The 20,560-nt window shown below is 44.4% G+C and overlaps 1 protein-coding gene across 2 annotated transcripts in view; it reads left to right on the plus strand.

The window, feature by feature from the left end:
- Positions 1–20,560, plus strand: part of LOC137570605 (actin-like protein 6A) — a 57,595-nt gene extending 37,035 nt beyond the window's left edge. For both annotated transcript variants that reach the window (XM_068279305.1, XM_068279306.1), the window contains exons 12-14: positions 11,560–11,655; positions 15,717–15,803; positions 20,101–20,560. In XM_068279305.1, coding sequence (XP_068135406.1) covers positions 11,560–11,655; positions 15,717–15,803; positions 20,101–20,181 — 264 coding nt within the window. In that variant the 3' untranslated portion in view covers positions 20,182–20,560. The remainder of the gene's footprint in view (positions 1–11,559; positions 11,656–15,716; positions 15,804–20,100) is intronic.

Raw genomic sequence — 20,560 nt, forward strand, 5'->3', positions numbered from 1 at the left:
GTTAACACACTCAATACAGTGCAGGGCATATTGCAAATAACAGCCAAGACAATCCGGAGGAAATGGTGAAATAGGTGTGTGAGGTAATTGATGAACTAAAGCATATCTATAGATTTAGTTACAGCAGTAAACCGGCATAATGATAACAATCACATGGTAGATCAATCAAGAAGAGGTCGATGCTATGCCTCAGAGAGGTAGTAGTAGATGAGTGTCAGCAGGGTGAGCTATCATTCAACCCCCCCCCCCCCCCCCCCCCTCCTTGCGCCCAGCTCACCAGCGGCATTTTAACATTTACTTGCATCTGGTAGGCAAATACAAGGAGCATCTACAAGGGATCAATTATACTTGGCGAATTATTAAGATCAGAAGAAACTGATACTGAGCACATTAGCCAGCGACCCCATACTTTGAGATTGCAGATTGAACATTCTAAAGTGCCAAGTCAATTTTTACAGGGAAAGGGCAGAATTGATAAGATTTAAAGCGGATCCGAGATGAAAAACTTACTATAACAAGTAACTTGTCTATATATCTTGTCTGAAGTTTAGATAGTTTACACAGCATATCTAGCTGCAAACGGCTTCAAAAATGTATGATGTATTCCTGTGATACAATGAGGGCTGCCATGTTCTTTGTCACAGGCTGAGGTCTGGAGATGCTCTCCGCTTGCCTGTGTGTAAATTCAGTCCCCTCTCCTCCTCCCCTCTGCCTCTGAAATCAATGGCTAGTAACCTCATCTACCTCCTGCCCAGACTGAGCTCCCATAAGCCCTTGCTACAGTGCCAAGGCACTGTGAAAAGCTGTGGGCGAGGCTTGTTTAGTTTATAGGGAATTAGAGTATTAAAACAAAAAAAGTATTTGGCTTGAAGCATGCCCTATAAACTATATGAAAGGAACGCAATTATGCAATGAGTAAAAGTTTATTTCGGATCCACTTTAACCAGAGAGGTGCACAGTTTTAAAACCATATCCTGCTCACTGGAAGTAAGACCCGAGTCGCATGAAGCCTGTACACATAGGTGCAAAGCTGGAGGCAAGCACTGCTACACAATGTTTTTTTTGTTTTCTTTAATTGTGACAGTTCAACTCCAAAGGTATTACATGTAATCTACATAAATCAACATGATCATTTGAGAATTTGCTTTTATTCAGTTCTGCTTTTACATGTTTTTTGTTATTTTTTTTTATGGTAAACACAGATTTTCTGTATTGGTACAACTCTGTGGCACATGCCCTAATTTAAACTTGTCTAGAAAAATGTCAGCAATGAGGTGTCTTCTCAATAGAACTGTAAGATCTTATACATAGAAAAGAGATGTATACCAGAGATCGAATAGCGGCAAAATTTTATCAGTATGGAAACAAATCAGGGAATTTATTGACTAGACTTTCACGACCAAAATATATTGGGACGTCTTTACCGATTTTAAAAAAGGGAGGAAGAACTGAGACAATCTCTGATCCAAAATCTGTATTAAAGATAGTTCAGGAATATTATACTACATTGTAAAAAGACCCGGGCTATGATCGAAAATTGGCCACTCAATTCTTAAGGAAGTCAAATTGCCTAAGATCACTCAAGACGATTTGTTTTTTTTGAACGCTGAGATCACGATTCCAGAAATAATTGGAGCTATTACAATTTTTAAGTGTGGGAATGCCCTAGGGAGCGGATGGCTTCTCCTCAGTTTTTTAAATTGTTGAAAACTGATATTGCAGAGTCTTTAAAAAAAATTGTATAATTGTATAATGCAATCCTAGAAGAAGAAACCTACTTGAAATCTGCAGATATGGCATTTATTAAAGTGATCCCTAAGCAAGGCAGAGATTTAACCTTAGCAGAGTCTTGCAGTCCTATTTCTCTAATCAGGATATAAAAAATGTTATCAAAAATGATGGTGGATCGTTTAGCAGAGATTATGCTTAAATTAATATCATCCAATCAAGTAGGATTCATAAGAGGGAGGTCATCTGTTGCAAATATTCGAAAACTTTTGCTAGTTATGGAACAGGCCCGCACGTATCCTGTAACATATAAAGATTGCGTGATATTAAGTGTGGACATGGAAAAAGCTTTTGACAATGTTAATAGACAATGGCTTTATGAGGTACTGGGAAAAATGGGATTTTGAGGGAATTTCTTGCAATATCTGAAAAAAATGTATGTAGGACCAGAATCAAGAATTCAATTTCCAGGATTGCTGTCTAAAAAAATTCCTTTAGCTTCTGGGACGAGACAGGGGTGCCCACTATCCCCTTTGCTTTTTAATATAGCATTGGAGCCTGTGTCAAGGGCACTAGAAACCTTGGTAAAGGGAATTAAATAGAACAGAGATAAAACAGGCGCTATTTGCAGATGATCTTCTCCTGTTCCTAGCTAAACCAGAAGAGCAAATACTCTATTTTGAGCTTTTTTAAGGACATAGAAAGATCTACAGCATTCAAGGTAAATAAGGACAAATCAGAAATTTTCTTTCTGACTAAGCGGGCTAATGATGGATGGGTGGGGCAAAAACTTTTAAAAATTGCATGAAATAGCATAAAATGCCTAGTAAAAATTTTAGCAAGAAGCCCACAAGAAATTTATGAACTCCATTTTGGAAAATTGATTGAGCTAATTATATAGATACAGTCGTGGAAACCTCTTCCTTTAAATTTAACAAGGCAGGCAAGTCTTCTTAAAATGGTATCTTTTGGCAAGATTTTATATCTAATGCTGCTTAGACATAAAGATATTCAGTGATTACAGAAAGCATTTACGGATTTTATGTGGAAAGGCAGAAAACAGGATTGCATTATCCAAACTTAAATTACCTAAAAACTGGGGCGGCCTGAACGTACCACATTTGAATCAAGAATCAAGAAGGATTTATTCGCCAAGTGCGGTGGGGCCGTACTCTGAATTGCTTGTGGTACACATGGCTTAGGCAAAGTACATATCAACAGTTGTACAGGTTACGTACATGGCTACAGTTTCACACACTGACAACAATTAACAATACAATACATTTACAGCTACAATTAAATATACTAGCAACATCAACCGAATGATAGCATTATCGTGGTATTTTGTGTTAGAGATGCAAGAGAGAGAAGGCAGTGAGTGATGCTGAGGAAAGGCAGTGTGAGTGTAGGGGTGCAGAAGAGAAGGCAGAAGGGCAAGCAGAAGAGCCGCACCTGAGGCAATCATGCTGATTGCAGGCTTGGAGAGAAGAGTCAGGGGACGGTGTTGTTGAGCAACAGAACTGCCTGTGGGAAGAAGGAATTCCTGTGCCTGGTGGTCTTGGATGGGATAGTTTGGTAGCGTCTCCCAGATCGGAGGAGCTCAAAGAAGCGGCTGCCAGGGTGGGAGTCACTGGAGATCCTGGTGGCCCTCTTCCTTATCCTGGCTGTGTGAAGGAGTTCGAGAGGTGGCAGGGGCGATCCGATGATCCTTTCCGCCTCACTAATGACTCTTTGCAGTTTGTCTGTCGCTAGCCGTTGCGCCGGCATACCAGACGATGACTGAGGAGCAAAGTATAGATTCTGTGGTGGCGGTGTAGAAGCTGGTGAGCAACTCCCGAGGCATACCAGTTTTCTTGAGTTGGCGCAAGAAAAATTAGCCTCTGCTGTGCCTTCTTCTGAATTTTGATGGTGTTCAACCTCCATCTTAGGTCAGTGGATAAGGTTGTGCCAAGGAACCGGACCGATGAAACTCTGGAGACTTTGGTCTCACCTATGTAGACTGGTGGGAAGGTTTTTCCTGAAGTCGGCAATCAGCTCGACAGTCTTTGTTGCGTTAAGGACAAGGTTGTTGCCCTGGCACCAATTGCAGATTCTCTCTATCTCACTGCGGTAGTCTCCCTCTCAGTTTCTGCCGATTTAGACCAATGATTGTAGTGTCGTCAGCGAATTTAATGACCTTGACGGAGTCTGAGGAGGAAGTGCAGTTATTTGTGTACATGGAAAACAGAAGCGGGGACAGTACACACCCTTGAGGTGCCCCCGTGTTGGTAGTTCTCACGCTGGAGGCGCAGTTGCCGAGCTTGACCTGTTGTGTCCTGTCTGAGAGGAAACTCTTGACCCATGCACGAAGCATGGGGTCAACACCGGGTTGCGCCAGGTTATCCACGAGGGTGTCTGGGCAGATCGTGTTGAAGGCTGAGCTAAAGTCCAAGAACCTGACTCTGGCGTAGGAGTCAGGCTTGTCGAGATGCTCCATGATGTATGCCAGGCTGACGTTTATGGCATCCTCTACGGACCTGTTGGCCCTGTATGCGAATTGGAGTGGGTCTAACAGTGCATCGGAGGTGCCTTTGAGGTGAGCGAGGACTAGCCGTTCTAGAACCTTCATGATGGTAGATGTTAAAGTCACGGGTCTGAAGTTGTTGAGGTCTGTGCTGCCTTGCTTTTTGGGGACTGGTATGATTGTGGACCTCTTGAGACAAGAGGGGACTGTGGCTTCCGCAAGCGACTTCCTGAACAGAGTGGTGAGCATCGGGGCCAGCTGATCCGCACAGGTCCTAAGGCAGTTTGTTGAGACACCATCCGGGCCTGAAGCCTTCCTGGGGTTGAGCTTGCGAAGCAGCCTGAGAACTTCCACTTCCTGGACTGCAACCGGTGCAGCAATGTTTTAATCTTCCGGTGCAGAGGGTGCCGCTATCCTCATCATCGACCCCGGGGGCCCGAGCTGCTGGGGCTGTTGCTTGAACCTGCAATAGAACTTGAGTTACTCAGCCAATTGTGTGCTCGGGATCACCTGTTGAGGAGGGGGTTTGAAGTTGGTGACCGCTCTGAGGCCTTGCCATACCTCCCTCGAGTTGTTGGACTGGAGGCCGAGTCCCAGCTTGTCAGAGTAGGCTCTCTTTGCAGTTCGCAGTTCCCGTTTCAGGGCGTACCTGGCCTCCCTAAACTCTTCCGTGGAGCCGGACTTGTGCGCTTGTTCCTTACGTTTGCGAAGCTGGCGTAGCTTATCATTGAACCAAGGTTTGTTGTTGGGGAAGGCCTTGAAGGTCTTAGAGGGAATGCACATTTCTTCACAGAAGCTAAAGTAAGAGGTGACATTCTCTGACCATTCGTCCAGGGTGGGTGCCTCCAGGGCTGACCAGTCGGTGAGATCGAAGCATGCCTGCAGCTCCAGCTTGGCTCCTTCTGTCCACTTTTTGACAGTCTTGACAGTGGGCTTGGCAGTCTCCAGGAGCCTCCTATAGGTCGGGATCAAATGGATTAGGTTGTGGTCGGAGTTCCCCAAAGGGGCACCCTTGGTGGCCTTGTATGCGTCCTTATGGACCGTGTAGCAGTGGTCCAGGGTGTTGCTGTGCCTGGTGGGGCAGGTGATGTGCTGCTTGTAGCGGGGCATTTCCTGACGCAGGTTTGCATTGTTAAAGTCGCCCAGGATGATGAAGAGGGCTTCTGGATGGGCGGTCTCCCACCGTGAGATGCTGTCGCTGAGAGCTCGCAGAGAATCCTTGGTGCTAGCGTCGGGTGGTATGTAGACTCCGACAAGAACGAGGGATGAGAACTCCCTGGGGGAGTACAGTGGTCTGCAGATGATGGCTAGAAACTCTACTTCCGGGGTGCAGACCTTGCTGAGGGTGGTGGTGTTGGTGCACCAGGTCGTGTTTTTGTAAAAGCAGATGCCCCCTCCTTTCTTTTTCCCAGAGGACATGGGGTCGCGGTCAGCTCAGAGGAGATCGTAGCCTGGTACTTCCAGGGAGTGATCAGGGACATGTTCGCTCAGCCAGGTCTCTGTGAAGCAGAGATCCGGAGTGTTCCTGCTGACCGAGGATTTGCTACCAAGTAGTAGGAGCAGCTCATCCACTTTGTTGGGGAGAGAGCAGACATTTGCTAGTAGGATGGCAGGAATGGAGGAGCAAAAGCCTTTCCTCTTGAGTCTCACAAGTGCACCGGCTCTTCTCCCTCTGTAACGTTTGTATGGAGCACCTTCAGATCTGTTTGTGAGATGTTTGATGTGTGCAGTCACTGCATCCCACAGGGGGTCACCTTTGGGTAGGTTGCTACTGGCGTGGGGTTCCCATTTCAGGAGCTCCTCTCTTGTCAGGATGGTGATTCCAAGAGAGCAGCTACCTGGCCCGGATTCCCTGGCCAGATCCGAGCCGGCGGTGGTGGTAGATCAGGGGGCCCAAAAGTCCCTAAGGGATGAGGGTGGGAGTGCTCTGGAGGTTGCCATCTGCAGAGGTCAGGGCATGACTGTGGAGGCTGGGAACACAGATCAGGAGGACGGCAGCAGCAGACAGTGCCTGGACAGGGGGCCACGTGGGGGACCTGCAGAAGTGTGACCACCGTCAAGGGCTGGGAAGCCGAGTGTTGGAGCGGGGTGGCAGGCAGACAGAGCTCCGATCCGGATGGAGGAGGGGGACTGCAGCAGCGGGCTGGGGCCAGGACCTTAGCGCCGCTAATGCGGGATGTCGGGTAGCGGTGCCGCCTTCGGCAGTATGGGCCCTGTGGAGGCCAAGATGGAGGTTGGCAAGCACGTGGGTGGCCCTGTGGATGGAGGCCGGCAGACACGTGGGTGGCCCTGTGGAGGAGATGGTGTCGGGCGGAGGCGCTGATTCCTCGCCGCTGCGGGTGTTCGTGGCAGCGTGACCGGAGGGTGGTAGATGCTGTCGGGTGGCAGCAGATCACGAGGCTGTTTTATGGTGATTCTGGCAGCGCTGTTTCTGAGCGGGCACTGGAGTCCTCAGGTGGAGCAGTCCTCGGCAGTGGAGTCCTCAGGTGGAGCAGTCCTCGGCAGTGGAGTCCTCAGGTGGAGCAGTCCTCGGCAGTGGAGTCCTCAGGTGGAGCAGTCCTCGGCAGTGGAGTCCTCAGGTGGAGCAGTCCTCGGCAGTGGAGTCCTCAGGTGGAGCAGTCCTCGGCAGTGGAGTCCTCAGGTGGAGCAGTCCTCGGCAGTGGAGTCCTCAGGTGGAGCAGTGAAGGCAGTCGTCCTTGGAGCCCCGGTCGGGTGAGGCAAAGCTTCCTTGGTTATTCACCGGTCACTGGTGGAAAGTCAGCTGGGCAGCACGTGAGCGGTCCCGGAGGGGTATCAGGCCGCCGGGTAGGAGCAGTGCTGCTGCGCTCCTGGGAATGCTTGTGCGCCGGGAGAAAATTAAGCTGAATCTAAATTAAACTGAACTAAAGCATGAAAAAAAACGGTAAGTAACTAAAAACTACAGTAACTAAGCTAAAATTAACCTAAATTTAAGCAAAACAACTAAGCCTGAGATCGAGAGCCTATGTGACCGTGGCTGCCCTGGTGGGCGCCGGAAGAGCTGGGCATTGGTCTAATCAAGTGACCTTGAGATTATACAACTTAGCTTGCGTTATTCGCCATACAAAAGATTGGATAGATGAGTCCAATATTTTCTTGAATTTTGGTATAGAATGGGAATTGGTAGAGCCTTGGACGTTTAAAAGGAATTCTACACGCAAGATATAAGAATTTACCAATTAGAATTAACCCTCCTGGCGGTCAATTAAAACTGCCAGGGGACAGCGCAGCACTATATATATATATTTTTTTAATCATGTAGCTAGCCTAGCGCTAGCTACATGACAGCCGCTGTGCAGTGGCATCCTCCCACCCTCTTTGATCGCCTCCGGCGTTCAGGCCCGTGCGGAAATCCCGTTCTGAACGGGATTTCCATTAGGGCTTCCCCGTCGCCATGGCGACGGGCGGGATTACATCAACGTAGTGATGTGAAAGGGAGTCCTGATCCACCCCTTAGCGCTGCCTGGCACTGATTGGCCAGGCAGCGCATGGGGTCTGGGGGGGGGGGGGTCGGACCGGTGGCGAATCGTCACGGAGCGGTAGCGATTGTGCAAATTATTGCAATTGCACGATCGCAATATTGCAATTATGCAAATTGAAATCCTCCTGCGCGGCATAGCCTGAGCTCAGCTTGGGCTTACCGCCAGGAAGGTTAAGAACAATGCGATGCTAAGGGATATCATATTAGCCTGGAGAGAAACTAGAAAATTACTGAACTTGCCAACTCGAATATCATCTTTTTGTTCCTCGGTGATTTAAAAATATGACACCTATGTTGGGAGTGACCCCCTTTGATAGATTGATTAAACTCGGTAATAAAGAAGTCTGTTTCCACACTTTATAAAGATTTACTCACTTGGTCACAAGAAAAGGTATCATATTTGAGTATGAAAAGTTGGCATAAAACGTTACAAGATCCAGAGGTAGCAAAAAAATGTTTTTGCAGGTAATGAGATTGCTCGCCAACTAATAACATATGAGATGTGGAGGGAATCACATTTGCTGTTTATACACAAAGCAAAATACGCATTTGATATACGATATAGAAACCCTCCGCCCAACCCAAACTATAAACCACAATGTCCTAAGTGCAAGCTTCCAAATGCTAACCTATATCACTGTGTTTGGGAATGCCCTGTATTGATGGGATTCTGTAATAAAGTGTGCAAATTAATCAAACGTGTAAAAGAAATGTGCTGAGAGATCCATGGATGTTGCTGTTTAACTACTGTAACCCTGAGAGAGAAGACCAGGAAGCTCCCAAGCCAACAAATGTAATACATATAATACTAATAGCAGCTAGAAAGGTGTTCTATAACAGGTGGATTTATCCTTCTACTCCTTCATTGAGTGAGCTTAAGAAAGAACACAAATTTTTATTTGATAAAGAAATTTTTTAACCTTGGCACACAAAGAAAAAAAGACAAAAAAAGTATTCTCGACTTGGAGGAAATTGATTGAATTTTATTATAAACCTGAGGAAATAGCAGCACTTATGGACCCATTCAAATACACGGCATGGTATTGTACAGAACAACTTTTAGGTACCCTTGGAAAGCTTGAATTACCTTCAACACATTTATAAGAAAGAGATAGTCTGTTTGGTTGTTAGCTTGTCTTACTAGGAATCTGAATGTATAATAATCAGAATCTTTCCTGTTGTAGTAAAAACTGTTGGGAGGAGGGAATAAGGGGAGGGATAAATAAATAACACAACTGCACTGAGATGTTGGAAAAGAATTTATAATGAACCGACAATTATTGAAAATGTTTATAATGTTGATTGAAAAAGTCTGTTCAATATTATTGTTGTTTTTGTGCAATAAAAAAATGTATTTAAAAAAACAAACAAAAAAAAATGTAAGATCTTATGGTGATTTGGCTGTTGTGGTTTAAAGGACAACTTAATTGAGATGTATATGGAGGCTGCCATATTTATTGCCTTTTAAACAGTACCAGTTGCCTGGCAGACCTGACGATCCTCTGCCTCTAATACTTTTAGCCATAAACCCTGAACAAGCATGCAGCAGATCAGGTGTTTCTGACAAGATTAGCTGCATGCTTGTTTCTGGTGTAATTCAGACACTACTGCAGCCTAATAGACCAGCAGGGCTGTGGGGCAACTGGTATTGTTAAGAAGGAAATTAATATGGCAGCCTCCATATCCCTCTCGCTTCAGACGTCTTTTAACCTTGGCGGTAATGACGAGCTCAGCTCGTCCATTACCGCCGGAGGGCGCCGCTCAGGCCCCGCTGGGCCGTTTTTTATTTTTTTTTAAACACGCAGCAAGCACTATGCTTGCTGCATGGTTACACCGATCGCCTCCGGTGCGCCGCTACCCGCCACGTTATAGGGCCCCCCGAGACCCCGTGCGCAGCCTGGCCAATCAGTGCCAGGCAGTACTGAGGGGTGGATCGGGACTCCCGTTGACGTCATCACGATCATCGCCATGGCGACGGGGGAAGCCCTAAAGGAAATCCTGTTCAGAACGGGATTTCCGGATGGGCTTGATCGCCGGCGATCTGAAGGGTGGGAGGGACGCCGCAGGGAGGGGGGAATCCTGTAGCTAGCGCTAGGCTAGCTACATGATTAAAAAAAAAAAAAAATAGTGCTGCGCCGCCACCCTGGCGCATTTAATGGAACGCCAGGGTGGTTAAGGGCTGGCACCCACTAGAGCGTTTTTTTAGGGTTTACTTTCAAACACTAGCGAATTTCCCCAAAAATTCTGGCAATGTAAATTGATAGGCCAATTTCCGTTACAGCGATTGCGATTAAGCAAATCACAGGATTTGCAGCATATTGGGAGCGTTTCCATCCTAATGTATTGTGTAGGAGTAGTGAAATCGCTCTCATAATTGCTTGCAAAGGGCTGTGTCACAAATTGATAGCCATATTGCTTTGCACTTTCTAGTGGGTCTCAGGCCTACATCTGTTTTAGGGATGTCAATGAGATGCAAATCATTCTGAGTTGATTCAGGGTTATGCAAATTGTATATGCACATTTATGCAGCTTGATAATGGATTAATAAAATCCTGCCAAGGTGCAATATGATTGGTCCATTTTAAAGCTTAATACAATTGCATTTAAAATGTTTAACTAGTTACTGCATCTTGTGCAGTATAATCACGGCCGGCAAAACTTTAATTGAAGTATCAGAGCCGTGAAAATAGGTCTATAGTGGCAGGCAGGCAGTCCCCAATGAATACCGGCGTGTATGAGATGCCTGCATTCATTGTATCTTCCTGTTACAGTGCCACGCATTACTTCCGATTCACGTCCTTGCGTACGTGAATCGGAAAAAATGACCGAGGACATCTTGTGGCCAAATACTAAATTACACCAAAAAACATTTATTTAATACAAATCCCAACACTGACTTTTATAATTAACTGCCACACCCTCCCATAATACACAAACTTTATTTTTTTTTGTTTATAGGGGGGGAAAGGAATTACATAAAAAATACATAAGTAGTTACCTTAGGGACTGAACTTTTTTAAATATTTATATACAGAGAGTATTACTTTTAATTTTTAATTTACTGGCTTGTAATTAGTAATGGATACAAAACTGAAAACATGCACCTTTATTTCCAAATAAAATATTGACGCCATACATTGATAAGTTACAGATCATTTTGTTGTGATTAGTAGTGATTAAGTTATTGGCTAAAGAATGGGAGGAGCGCTGACCGGTGAAAATTGCTCTGGCCCTAAAGGGGAAAAACCATCAGTGGTCAAATGGTTAATCCTGCATCATCTTGCATTTCATTGACCATAGTCGGTTTATATAGTTATGTGACAGGTTATGGTAAACTTACACTCTGCACAGAGCGACTCTAATCAAATACTGACTTCTGAAGTTAATTGGTTGGGCCAGATCTTACGTGGTATCATATCTATCAAGTATTCTATTTTCAGTCCACTTCAATTTGAACCATACTGGTAAGTCCTATTTGTAAAATCCAAATGAAAATTTATTTTAGTTCCTGGTTGTAATGCAGTAAAAGGGGACCGGCATCAAAAGGATGAATACTCTTGCAAGGCACTGTATTCTTTAATTCATTGTAGAAAATGCATACCAAAAATAAATTGCTATATGTTTTAATGTGTGTTTAAATTATTTAAACAAAGTGATGCACAGTCACACACGTTTGTGACCTTGCATATGGCCACTTGCGTGTATGTTAGTGTGTTTTTGTTTTGTTTTTTTGTCTTGTTTTTTTTGTCAAGTTTGCATAAAATATTTACTCCATGCATGCACGGTATGCAGATTGAGCCTAGAGGTAATGATGCATTTTATTTTATAGGGATTGTATGGAAGCGTAATTGTAGCAGGAGGAAATACGTTAGTACAAGGATTTACTGACAGACTTACTAGAGAATTGTCGCAGAAAACCCCACCGGTATGTAATATAGTTATTTCTACTTTCCAACAAAAGTCTATCATCTGAACTCTCATTTTAAATTATGGATGCAATGATTGTACAGATTTATTACAGAACAGATCTGGCTGTAAGCTGCTCCATTTTGTGAAATGTTGCATTTCCTGTAGTTTATTTTACACTGAATGGGCCATTCTTAAAGCTTAACTGAAATGTCGTAAAAAAGTGTTTCACTTACCTGGGGCTTCTGCCAGCTCCATGCAGCCTTCCTGTCCTACTGCGGTCCGCCACGATCCTTCTACCGCTAGCTACTTTCGGAATTGCCAACGTGGCAACTGCGCCATATGTATCTTTCTACGCAATAGCGTCTTACGCTATTAGCGCAGAAGCATATTACGGGTGAGAAAGATGTGCATGGCTTGCTGTCGACAAGTACTAAAAGTAGCTGGCGGGGGAAGAACGGTGGATCGTGGAGGAGCGGCGTGGGACTGGAATGCTGCATGGGGCTGGCAGAAGTCCCAGGTAAGTGAAACTCTGTTTTCACATAATTTCAGTTCCACTTTAAAAGAAGATCTATAGTTTACAAGTTTCTAACTTCCAACAAATAGCTTCTAAAAAGAATGTTTTGTAACTTTTTTTCTTTTTTAACTCTAGTAAAACAATATTATGGTACATGCAAATTTAGCAGTTGTTTTAAAGAGACTCTGTAACATTAAAAAGATCCCCTGGGGGGTACTCACCTCGGGTGGGGGAAGCCTCCGGATCCTAATGAGGCTTCCCACGCCGTCCTCTGTCCCATGGGGGTCTCGCCGCAGCCCTCCGAACAGCCGGCGACTGTGCCGACTGTCAGTTCAATATTTACCTTTGCTGGCTCCAGCGGGGGCGCTGTGGCGGCTTTCGGCACGGAAATAGACGGAAATACCCGATCTCCGTCGGGTCCGCTCTACTGCGGAAACTTGCGCCTGCGCAGTAGAGCAGACCCGACGGCGATCGTGTATTTCCGCCTACTTCGGAGCTGACAGCCGGCAGAGCGCCTGCGCAGGAGCCAGGAAGGTAAATATTACGTGAGGGCTGCAGCGAGACCCCTGACGGAAGGAGGACGGCGTGGGAAGCCTCATTAGGATCCGGAGGCTTCCCCCACCCGAGGTGAGTACCCCCCAGGGGATCTTTTCATGTTACAGTTCCTCTTTAAATACAATTTCCCAAAAACCCAGCATATCTTTCCTGAACTCCTTTTAGTGAAATTTAGGGGCAGATAGTGTAAAAAAAAGTGCAGCAGGTCTTATGCCCAGCCACTAGGTAAGTTATATACCGAAGTTTTCATATCATAGCACTTCTGGGCAGAAAGTTATAGTTGCTAGACTTGTTTATGGTGATTACTTTTGCCACGTCCTGTAAGCTGGGCTTTAACGACTCTAAGACTGCTCCACGCCAATGGGCGCGGCGCCGGCCCCAGGACCGCCTAACGCCAATTGGTGTCAGGTCCTGGAGCCGGCTACTGAAGGAGATCGCGCGCAGGGTGCGCGTGCATCTCCTCAGGGGGGCGGAGCTCCGCCCCGTCTTCAGTCTCCGAGACTGTTAGACTGCTTGATCGCCGTCTATTTACATGTACAGCGCTGCGATCAGCTGAAGTGCTGTACTGGGGGACAAGAGAGCGATCGGCTCTCATAGGGTGAAACAAAAAAATAAACACCGGGGAGCGATCAGACCCCACCAACAGAGAGCTCTGTTGGTGGGAAGAAAAAGGGGGGGGGGGAGAATCACTCGTGTGCTGTGTTGTGCGGCCCTGCAGCTTGGCCTTAAAGCTGCAGTGGCCAATTATGAAAATAACAGCCTGGTCTTTAGGGGGTTTTCCACTGTGGTCCTCAAGTGGTTAAAGTGAACCCGAGGTGAAAATAAACTGATGAGAGAAACAATTATATTCATCCTCCTCCTCCTAAAAACGACAGTATCCCAGTTTTTTTTCCGATATTTAAACATTTGCAAAGTAGGTTGAATGTTTTACTGTATAATCAGTGGCAGCCTATCAAGTGTCCCAGAGTTTAAAAAAAAAGTCAATAGTTCATGTATTTTAACCTCAGTTGTATTCTGTCAGAAAAACTTTTATGGCTGTAATAAACTTTTCAGTGATGTTTACTATATCCCCGACAAACTACCTACAAGACAGAAGCTGTCACTTCCATGCCTAGAAATTAACTCATTCAGACAGCATAATAAATCAAGTAAAACAACCTTATTATGTTTTGCACTGTCCATACACGTTTATCTCCTCATGTCACATATTTCCTCGGGTACACTTTATATTTCAATTCCAGTTAAAGAAATTACTCAGATAAAAGTAGCCAGTAAAGTCAGGCAGTTTCATCTGTTCTAGAACTAGCTCCTGTAAAAACAAATACTCTAGCTTTGTGCATCTTGCTGCCAGTTCTGATGTGGGAAGGGACATTGGATACATGAGAGCATAGGCCTCGTTCAGACTATACACGCTGCCGTGCGCATTTTGGCAGCGCGTATATTGTGCGACACGCAAGAACGGTAGAAGGGCATAGACAGCCCTTCTACCGTTCCCATCAGATGCGCTGCGTGGCAGCGCGATTGCGCTATCGCGTGCTGCACGCATTTTTGCGAATCGCAGCGCAGATCCCATTCATTGTAATGAATGGGATCTGCAGCGCATAGGAGCGCAGATGGCGTGCAATCGGACGCGTTGCGTTCCAATCGCACAGCCATCTGCGCTAAATGATGTGAACTAGGCTCCTTTTGCACCAGGGCACTCTATGAATAGTGAATATTGGTCACCATTTGTACCAAAGGCAAAAAGAGGCAGACGCCATCCGGGCATGCGGAGTGCAGTGGCATGGTGAGATCCAAGGAGGTGGATGTGGGGGGGTGTAGATCAGACTGTACGCAATGGCCGTTTCTATGCTACAAGGATGTTTGGTCACATGGAGTCCTGGAATTATTATGGAATAAATTTGCAGCAGCACAGATTTTTGATGAAGCACATCTGGAAAGCTATTTCAGTAAACTTAACAGGATGTGGTCACTTATTTCATGTAGAGTGCCGCAGTTTTTTTTTTTTTTTTTCCTATTCCTCTTTATTGTGGCAATAATGGCCATTATGTATACACATAGACTTATGTACTGCTTTATATACTAAATATCTCTCCATCCGCTGAAATGCTGGTACAGGGGCCTGACAAGGTAATATGCTGAAGTTAGTCTGCCTCTTTGTACATTATGTAACACTTCGAAAACGGGCTCTAAGTCTGTCATCACCGCGCACGCCCGCTCCGCCGGCCAGCCCGCCCTGCGTCCTGTCCCAACGTGCGCAGTAGCGCAAAAGCACTGACACACGGGCGGAGGGACACTTGAGGATTATTAGGTAGGATAGCTAGTCAGTATTACCTACTTTTAGATGTTTGTGTTATTGGAATGGGGCCAGTCAAATGCAGTTGCTGCTGATTTGTGTAGGCCTAGTTCCAAGCTTGCATACAAATTGAAGCAAAAGCAGCATAGGTTCTTCTCATTCGCCACATTATCAAGAACTAAAATGAAACAAAATGTTGCTTAGGGCTGATGCACACCTAAAAGCGTAATTGCAAACGCCCAAATTTTTTTGAAATTATTTTTCTAAGCGATTCTAGGCATGATTAAGCAAGGAAATCGTCAGACAGCGTTTTTCTAGTTATGCCTAGCAATTTTTGGAGTGTTTTTGGTGTAGAATTTTTTTATTTTTTGTACAATAGAGCTGGGAATGTACAGCTTTTGTAAGAAACAAACGCTTGGAAAATCGCTCTGATCTAGCGCTTTTTAGAGCAATTTTCCACTTTCCTATACTTGACATTGAGGCTGAATTGCCTGAGAAATGCTGCTGGCCCCGTGTTTGGGAAAAAATCACATCACATCGCATTAGCCAACCGCTAATGTTTTGAAAAGCTCTCAGAAGGGCTCTAGGTGTGCACCAGCCCTCACATTAGCACCTTAAAACAAACATTTGGGCTGGATTTGGTTGCACCTCAGTATATTGATAAACGATGATTGCAATGTCATTAATTGCATGTAAACTCTTGTTATTTCAGAGTATGAGGTTAAAGCTTATTGCCAACAACACAACAGTAGAAAGAAGGTTCAGTTCCTGGATTGGAGGTTCCATCCTTGCTTCTCTGGTGGGTGTCTAAAGCTTCTGTTTTCTTATTGATGATTAGGGCCGTTTCCTTTTGTTTGTAAGTTTGATCACTTTGTTCGATTTGCCAGTTATCTATTGACCCAACATAACCACGCATCAAACTTCTCATCCATTTTGGGTTATTTATCTTTTGAAAGTATGATTGGGCTCAGCAGCAAGTTTACATTGCGTAGTTAAAGGGAAATATGACAGGAGATTGATGGTTGCACAGCTTTGTAATGCCTCAAGCTGTACAAAACTACCTGTGGCAGTGGTTCAGTCAAATATCAGCTGAAATCTGATAGATATCTGTATTATGTCCATATCATTTAAACCCCTTCTGCCTCTGCTACAGTATGTCTACGTCTCCTCTGGTGCGTCTGTAGGCACCAGGATGTAGATTTACTGCAACTACATTTAATGAGCACAGCACACATGCTGGCAGGTTGCTGTGCTCCTAAAAAATACTTCCTAGATAAACATGTCTTTGGGTGGGGGATGCACTGGTGATGTTACTCCTATGAGTTGAGAGCGTCCTGATAAACTATCATCCAACCTCTTCTCGGTCAAATATGGTGAGTAGTGAGTGATGGACAATATAATGGCAACACTCCGATTTCTAACTCTGACCAGAAATCATCACTTTGCCCAGGGCAATACTAAACCTTAGACCCACTGACCCCAAAATATCTGTATGATATGTACTGACCATTAGGGATGAGCGAGAACACTTAAACAAAAATTGAGCGTGTCCTGCAGATTGCAAGAGGCAACAGCGGGATATGCGGGGTTAACTCGCCTCCTTACCACATCAGGTTTTTGAGTGCGGTCCATTCAGAGCTTAAAATTCCATTGCCAAGATCTTGTTTTACACAACTGACAGCGATAGAAAAAGCCGCAGCCACTAACTAATGAAGCATACGCTCATATTTTATATTTAGTGAGAATATTGACGACCCTGTTTCTGTTAGATCCGGAAATTAAGGCAGTGCTTTTTCAGTGAAAATATTAGTTTAATTTAACAATTTGTGATGCTGTGATCATGTGACTTGTCAAATTGACAATGCTATATTTTACAGTATCTGTCCTTTTAGAAAATATATAGTTTAGGACGTCTTTAGTGAACGTTCAGTTCATAATGATAGAGCAGAGCTTGGCAGTGACAGGGTTAAAGGCTTGTTTAGTCTTGTGAACAAACCTTTAGCCATATATGGGCAGCTTTATGGCATTAGCACTTTGCAGTTAGATTATTGAACAAACCTGTTAAACTGTAAAGGAACAGGAAATGATCCAAGATAATTTTATCAGTAAAAAACAATAAATAACCTTTCATACAAAGTCAAGGAAACTTCCTGGATACTTTTTTTTTTTTTTGTAAAAAAAAAAAAGAAAAAAAAATGCAGCAAATGTTCATGAGTTTTCCATGGGTGTATAGTTTTGTGATACAAGCTTGGTCCTTTCCCAATCTAACCTTCTATTTCAACTTTAATTTTATTGAAGTTTTCTTTAGAAAAGAACAATCACAACAACCCAGTCTCACTTTTAATGGAACCCAAAGTGAGTGATATGGAGGCTGCCATATTGATATCCTTTTAAAGTGACTCTGTAACAAAAATTACGTTTTTTCTACCATCCTACAAGTTCCTAAACCTATTCTAATCTGTTCTGGCTTACTGCAACACTTTCTGCAATCAGTCTCTGTAATAAATCAATGTATCTTTCCCCTGTCAGACTTGTAGGCCTGTGTCTGGAAGGCTGCCAACTCTTCCATGCTGGTCTGTTCCTCTATGCACACTCCAGTGTGTGTTTTATTTACATAAGCCAGCAGCTTCTCTGCTATTTTATCAGTGATAGAAGAGAGCTGGATAAAAATCCTCCTCTCTGTTAGGCTGTGAAAGTAGCTGGCTGACACATACTGAGGAATTACAAACACAGGCAGAGCTGTCTGCAGGAAGCCTGTAATGTTCAGTGCATGAGAGAAGAAGGGGACAGAAGGTAAACACACAAATGATCTTTTGAGATTCAAAAGGAAAGCTGTATACAGCCTGCTTGTGTATGGATGTATTTTCTATGTGTGGACATACTGTACATCAATCTACTTCCTGTTTTGGTGGCCATTTTGTTTGTTTATAAACAAACTTTTTAAAACTGTTTTTGACTACTTTTAATGCGGTGGGGAGCGGCGAAATTGTGACAGAGGGTAATAGGAGATGTCCCCTAACACACTGGTATGTTTACTTTTGTGCGATTTTAACAATACAGATTCTCTTTAACCAGCTGAGCGGTCTGGACGAGCTCAGCTCGTCCAACACCGCCAGAGGCTGCCGCTCAGGCCCTGCTGGGCCGATTTTAATGAAATAAAAAGCAGCACACGCAGCCGGCACTTTGCCAGCCGCGCGTGCTGCCTGATCGCCGCTGCAGCGGCGAAAGAGGGTCCCCCCAGCCGCCCGAGCCCAGCGTAGCCGGAACAAACAGTTCCGGCCAGCGCTAAGGGCTGGATCGGAGGCGGCTGACGTCAGGACGTCCATGACGTCACTCCGCTCGTCGCCATGGCGACGACGTAAGCGAAACACGGAAGGCCGCTTATTGCGGCCTTCCGTGTTACTTCTGGCCGCCGGAGGCGATCGGAAGAACGCCTCCGTAGCGCCCTCTAGTGGGCTTTCATGCAGCCAACTTTCAGTTGGCTGCATGAAATAGTTTTTTTTTTATTTAAAAAAAACCCTCCCGCAGCCACCCTGGCGATTTAATCAGAACGCCAGGGTGGTTAAACAATATCAGTTGCCTGGCAGTCCTGCTGATCCTCTGGTTCTTTTAGACACTTTTAGCCATAGACCCTGAGCAAACATGCAGATCAGGTGCTCTGACTGAAGTTTGACTTGATTAGCATGCTTGTTTCAGGTGTGTGATTCAGACACTACCAATGCCAGAAATGTCAACAGGACAGCCAACCAACTGGCATTGTTTAAAAGGAAATCAATATGGCAGCCTCCATGTCATTCTCACCTCAAATTTCCTTTAACTTTTGATGAACTACGGTAATGTATAAATCAAAACCTCCACCTTACAAAATTGACTATTTGGCAGTAGTGTGCTACCATCCCCCCTAAAGCCTTGTTGAGTGTACCTTATGTCAAATTTATTACAATGATGAAAAGTTCAGAAGAGAATCTCAAACGTGTGATGGATTCAGACAGAGAGGTTACTGCTGCAGAGTTTTAAGAAATGTTTTAATGAAAGCATTGTAGATAAATTATGAAACCTTGTTGTCTCAAAGGATGAGGGTGTGCAGGGCCGGAGTTGCATCCCACAGATGTTGCACACCACCTACACTACATGTACTTTATTACCGGGAGATGGTGGTGAGCAATGATAAGGGGGTGCCCCCTGCCTTCCTAGGAGATAGGAGAAAAGTAAGGCTAGTGATTGGGGGAGAGCAGCATTAGCATGAGCTTGTGAACTTATTCCCAGCATTTACAGTATGTCAACAGCTGTTGTGCAGTGAATCTGAACCACTGCCCCTTTCAATCCCTATACATTTTGATCTACCGTTTCCAACAATAAACTACGAGGAAGTTAAAGTTATGGAATGCTAGAAGATTAAATATTTGGCCAATCAGAATTTGCACAGCTTATGTGTTACATACCAAGTGCTCTATCTAAGGAAGGGCATCCAGCTGCCATATTACTGTACATGATATTAGCAGACACAATGTGCAATTTATATCTCGCAGCTAGCGGCAAAAGTGTTGTTTCAGGTAGAAACCTGCTGTTGGTGTGGAACTTAACGTGTCTGACAATTTCCTTGCTTAATCAACTCTAAACCCCAACTATAAGGTTCTGTCTTGTATTATGATTTTAATCAATCACTTACTATTTGACTGCCAATTGTAACCATTGGTGCAATCTCTAGCAATGTGTTCCACACTTATTTAAGGCATTCTTGACACTTTGCTTTATTGTTTATTTGTTTCTTTGACAACTTTTTTGTCTATACTGGCCTATGATGGGTTGTATTGTGCTTCTAAATTAAATTCCATTATTCATATATTTTTTGATGGTTAGCAAGTGATAGAATAGCTGTCTAATTACTCAGTAAATGTGGACACCTTTGGACTTGGTTTGTTTTGTTCAGGCTGCTGTGATACCATTTCTGGCCACAAGAGGAGGATGTTGCAAGTTAAATTTCCTTCAGCTTCAGCCTAAATGGCAGTGTATTCTGCTACAGTCTGCCCAATGATGGGAACTATGATACTGTGATGTTTCAGCCTGACTGACCTGTTGCATTTCATTTCTTCCAGGGAACCTTCCAACAGATGTGGATTTCTAAACAGGAATATGAAGAAGGAGGAAAGCAATGTGTGGAGAGGAAATGCCCTTAGCGTCAGCCAATCCTTTGCTCCAATCTTGTGCCCTTTTCTGAAATAGCTTTAGTGTACTCAGGAAATCCATGGACTTCTTTTGTAGTTCATATACTACTCTCTTCCTTTGTCTCCTCAGTAGACATATACCAGGTTACCAGACACGTGCCTACAATACGCATGTGATTGATGCCAAGCAATACTATTTTCTAAGCCTCTCTGATTCCCCTCATTTTTTTTATGTGTTTCTGAAGACGTACGTTGAAACAGATGTTCTGTATGGATATTAGTTAGAACTTTTTTTAAAAATAAAATATTTAAATGTTACAGCGAGTTCTTTATTTAGCATGTAGATGAACAGGCTCATTTTTGGATATTAAAATCACTGTGTAAACGTAAA

Source organism: Hyperolius riggenbachi, chromosome 4 (assembly GCF_040937935.1).
Source record: "Hyperolius riggenbachi isolate aHypRig1 chromosome 4, aHypRig1.pri, whole genome shotgun sequence".
NCBI lineage: Eukaryota > Metazoa > Chordata > Amphibia > Anura > Hyperoliidae > Hyperolius > Hyperolius riggenbachi.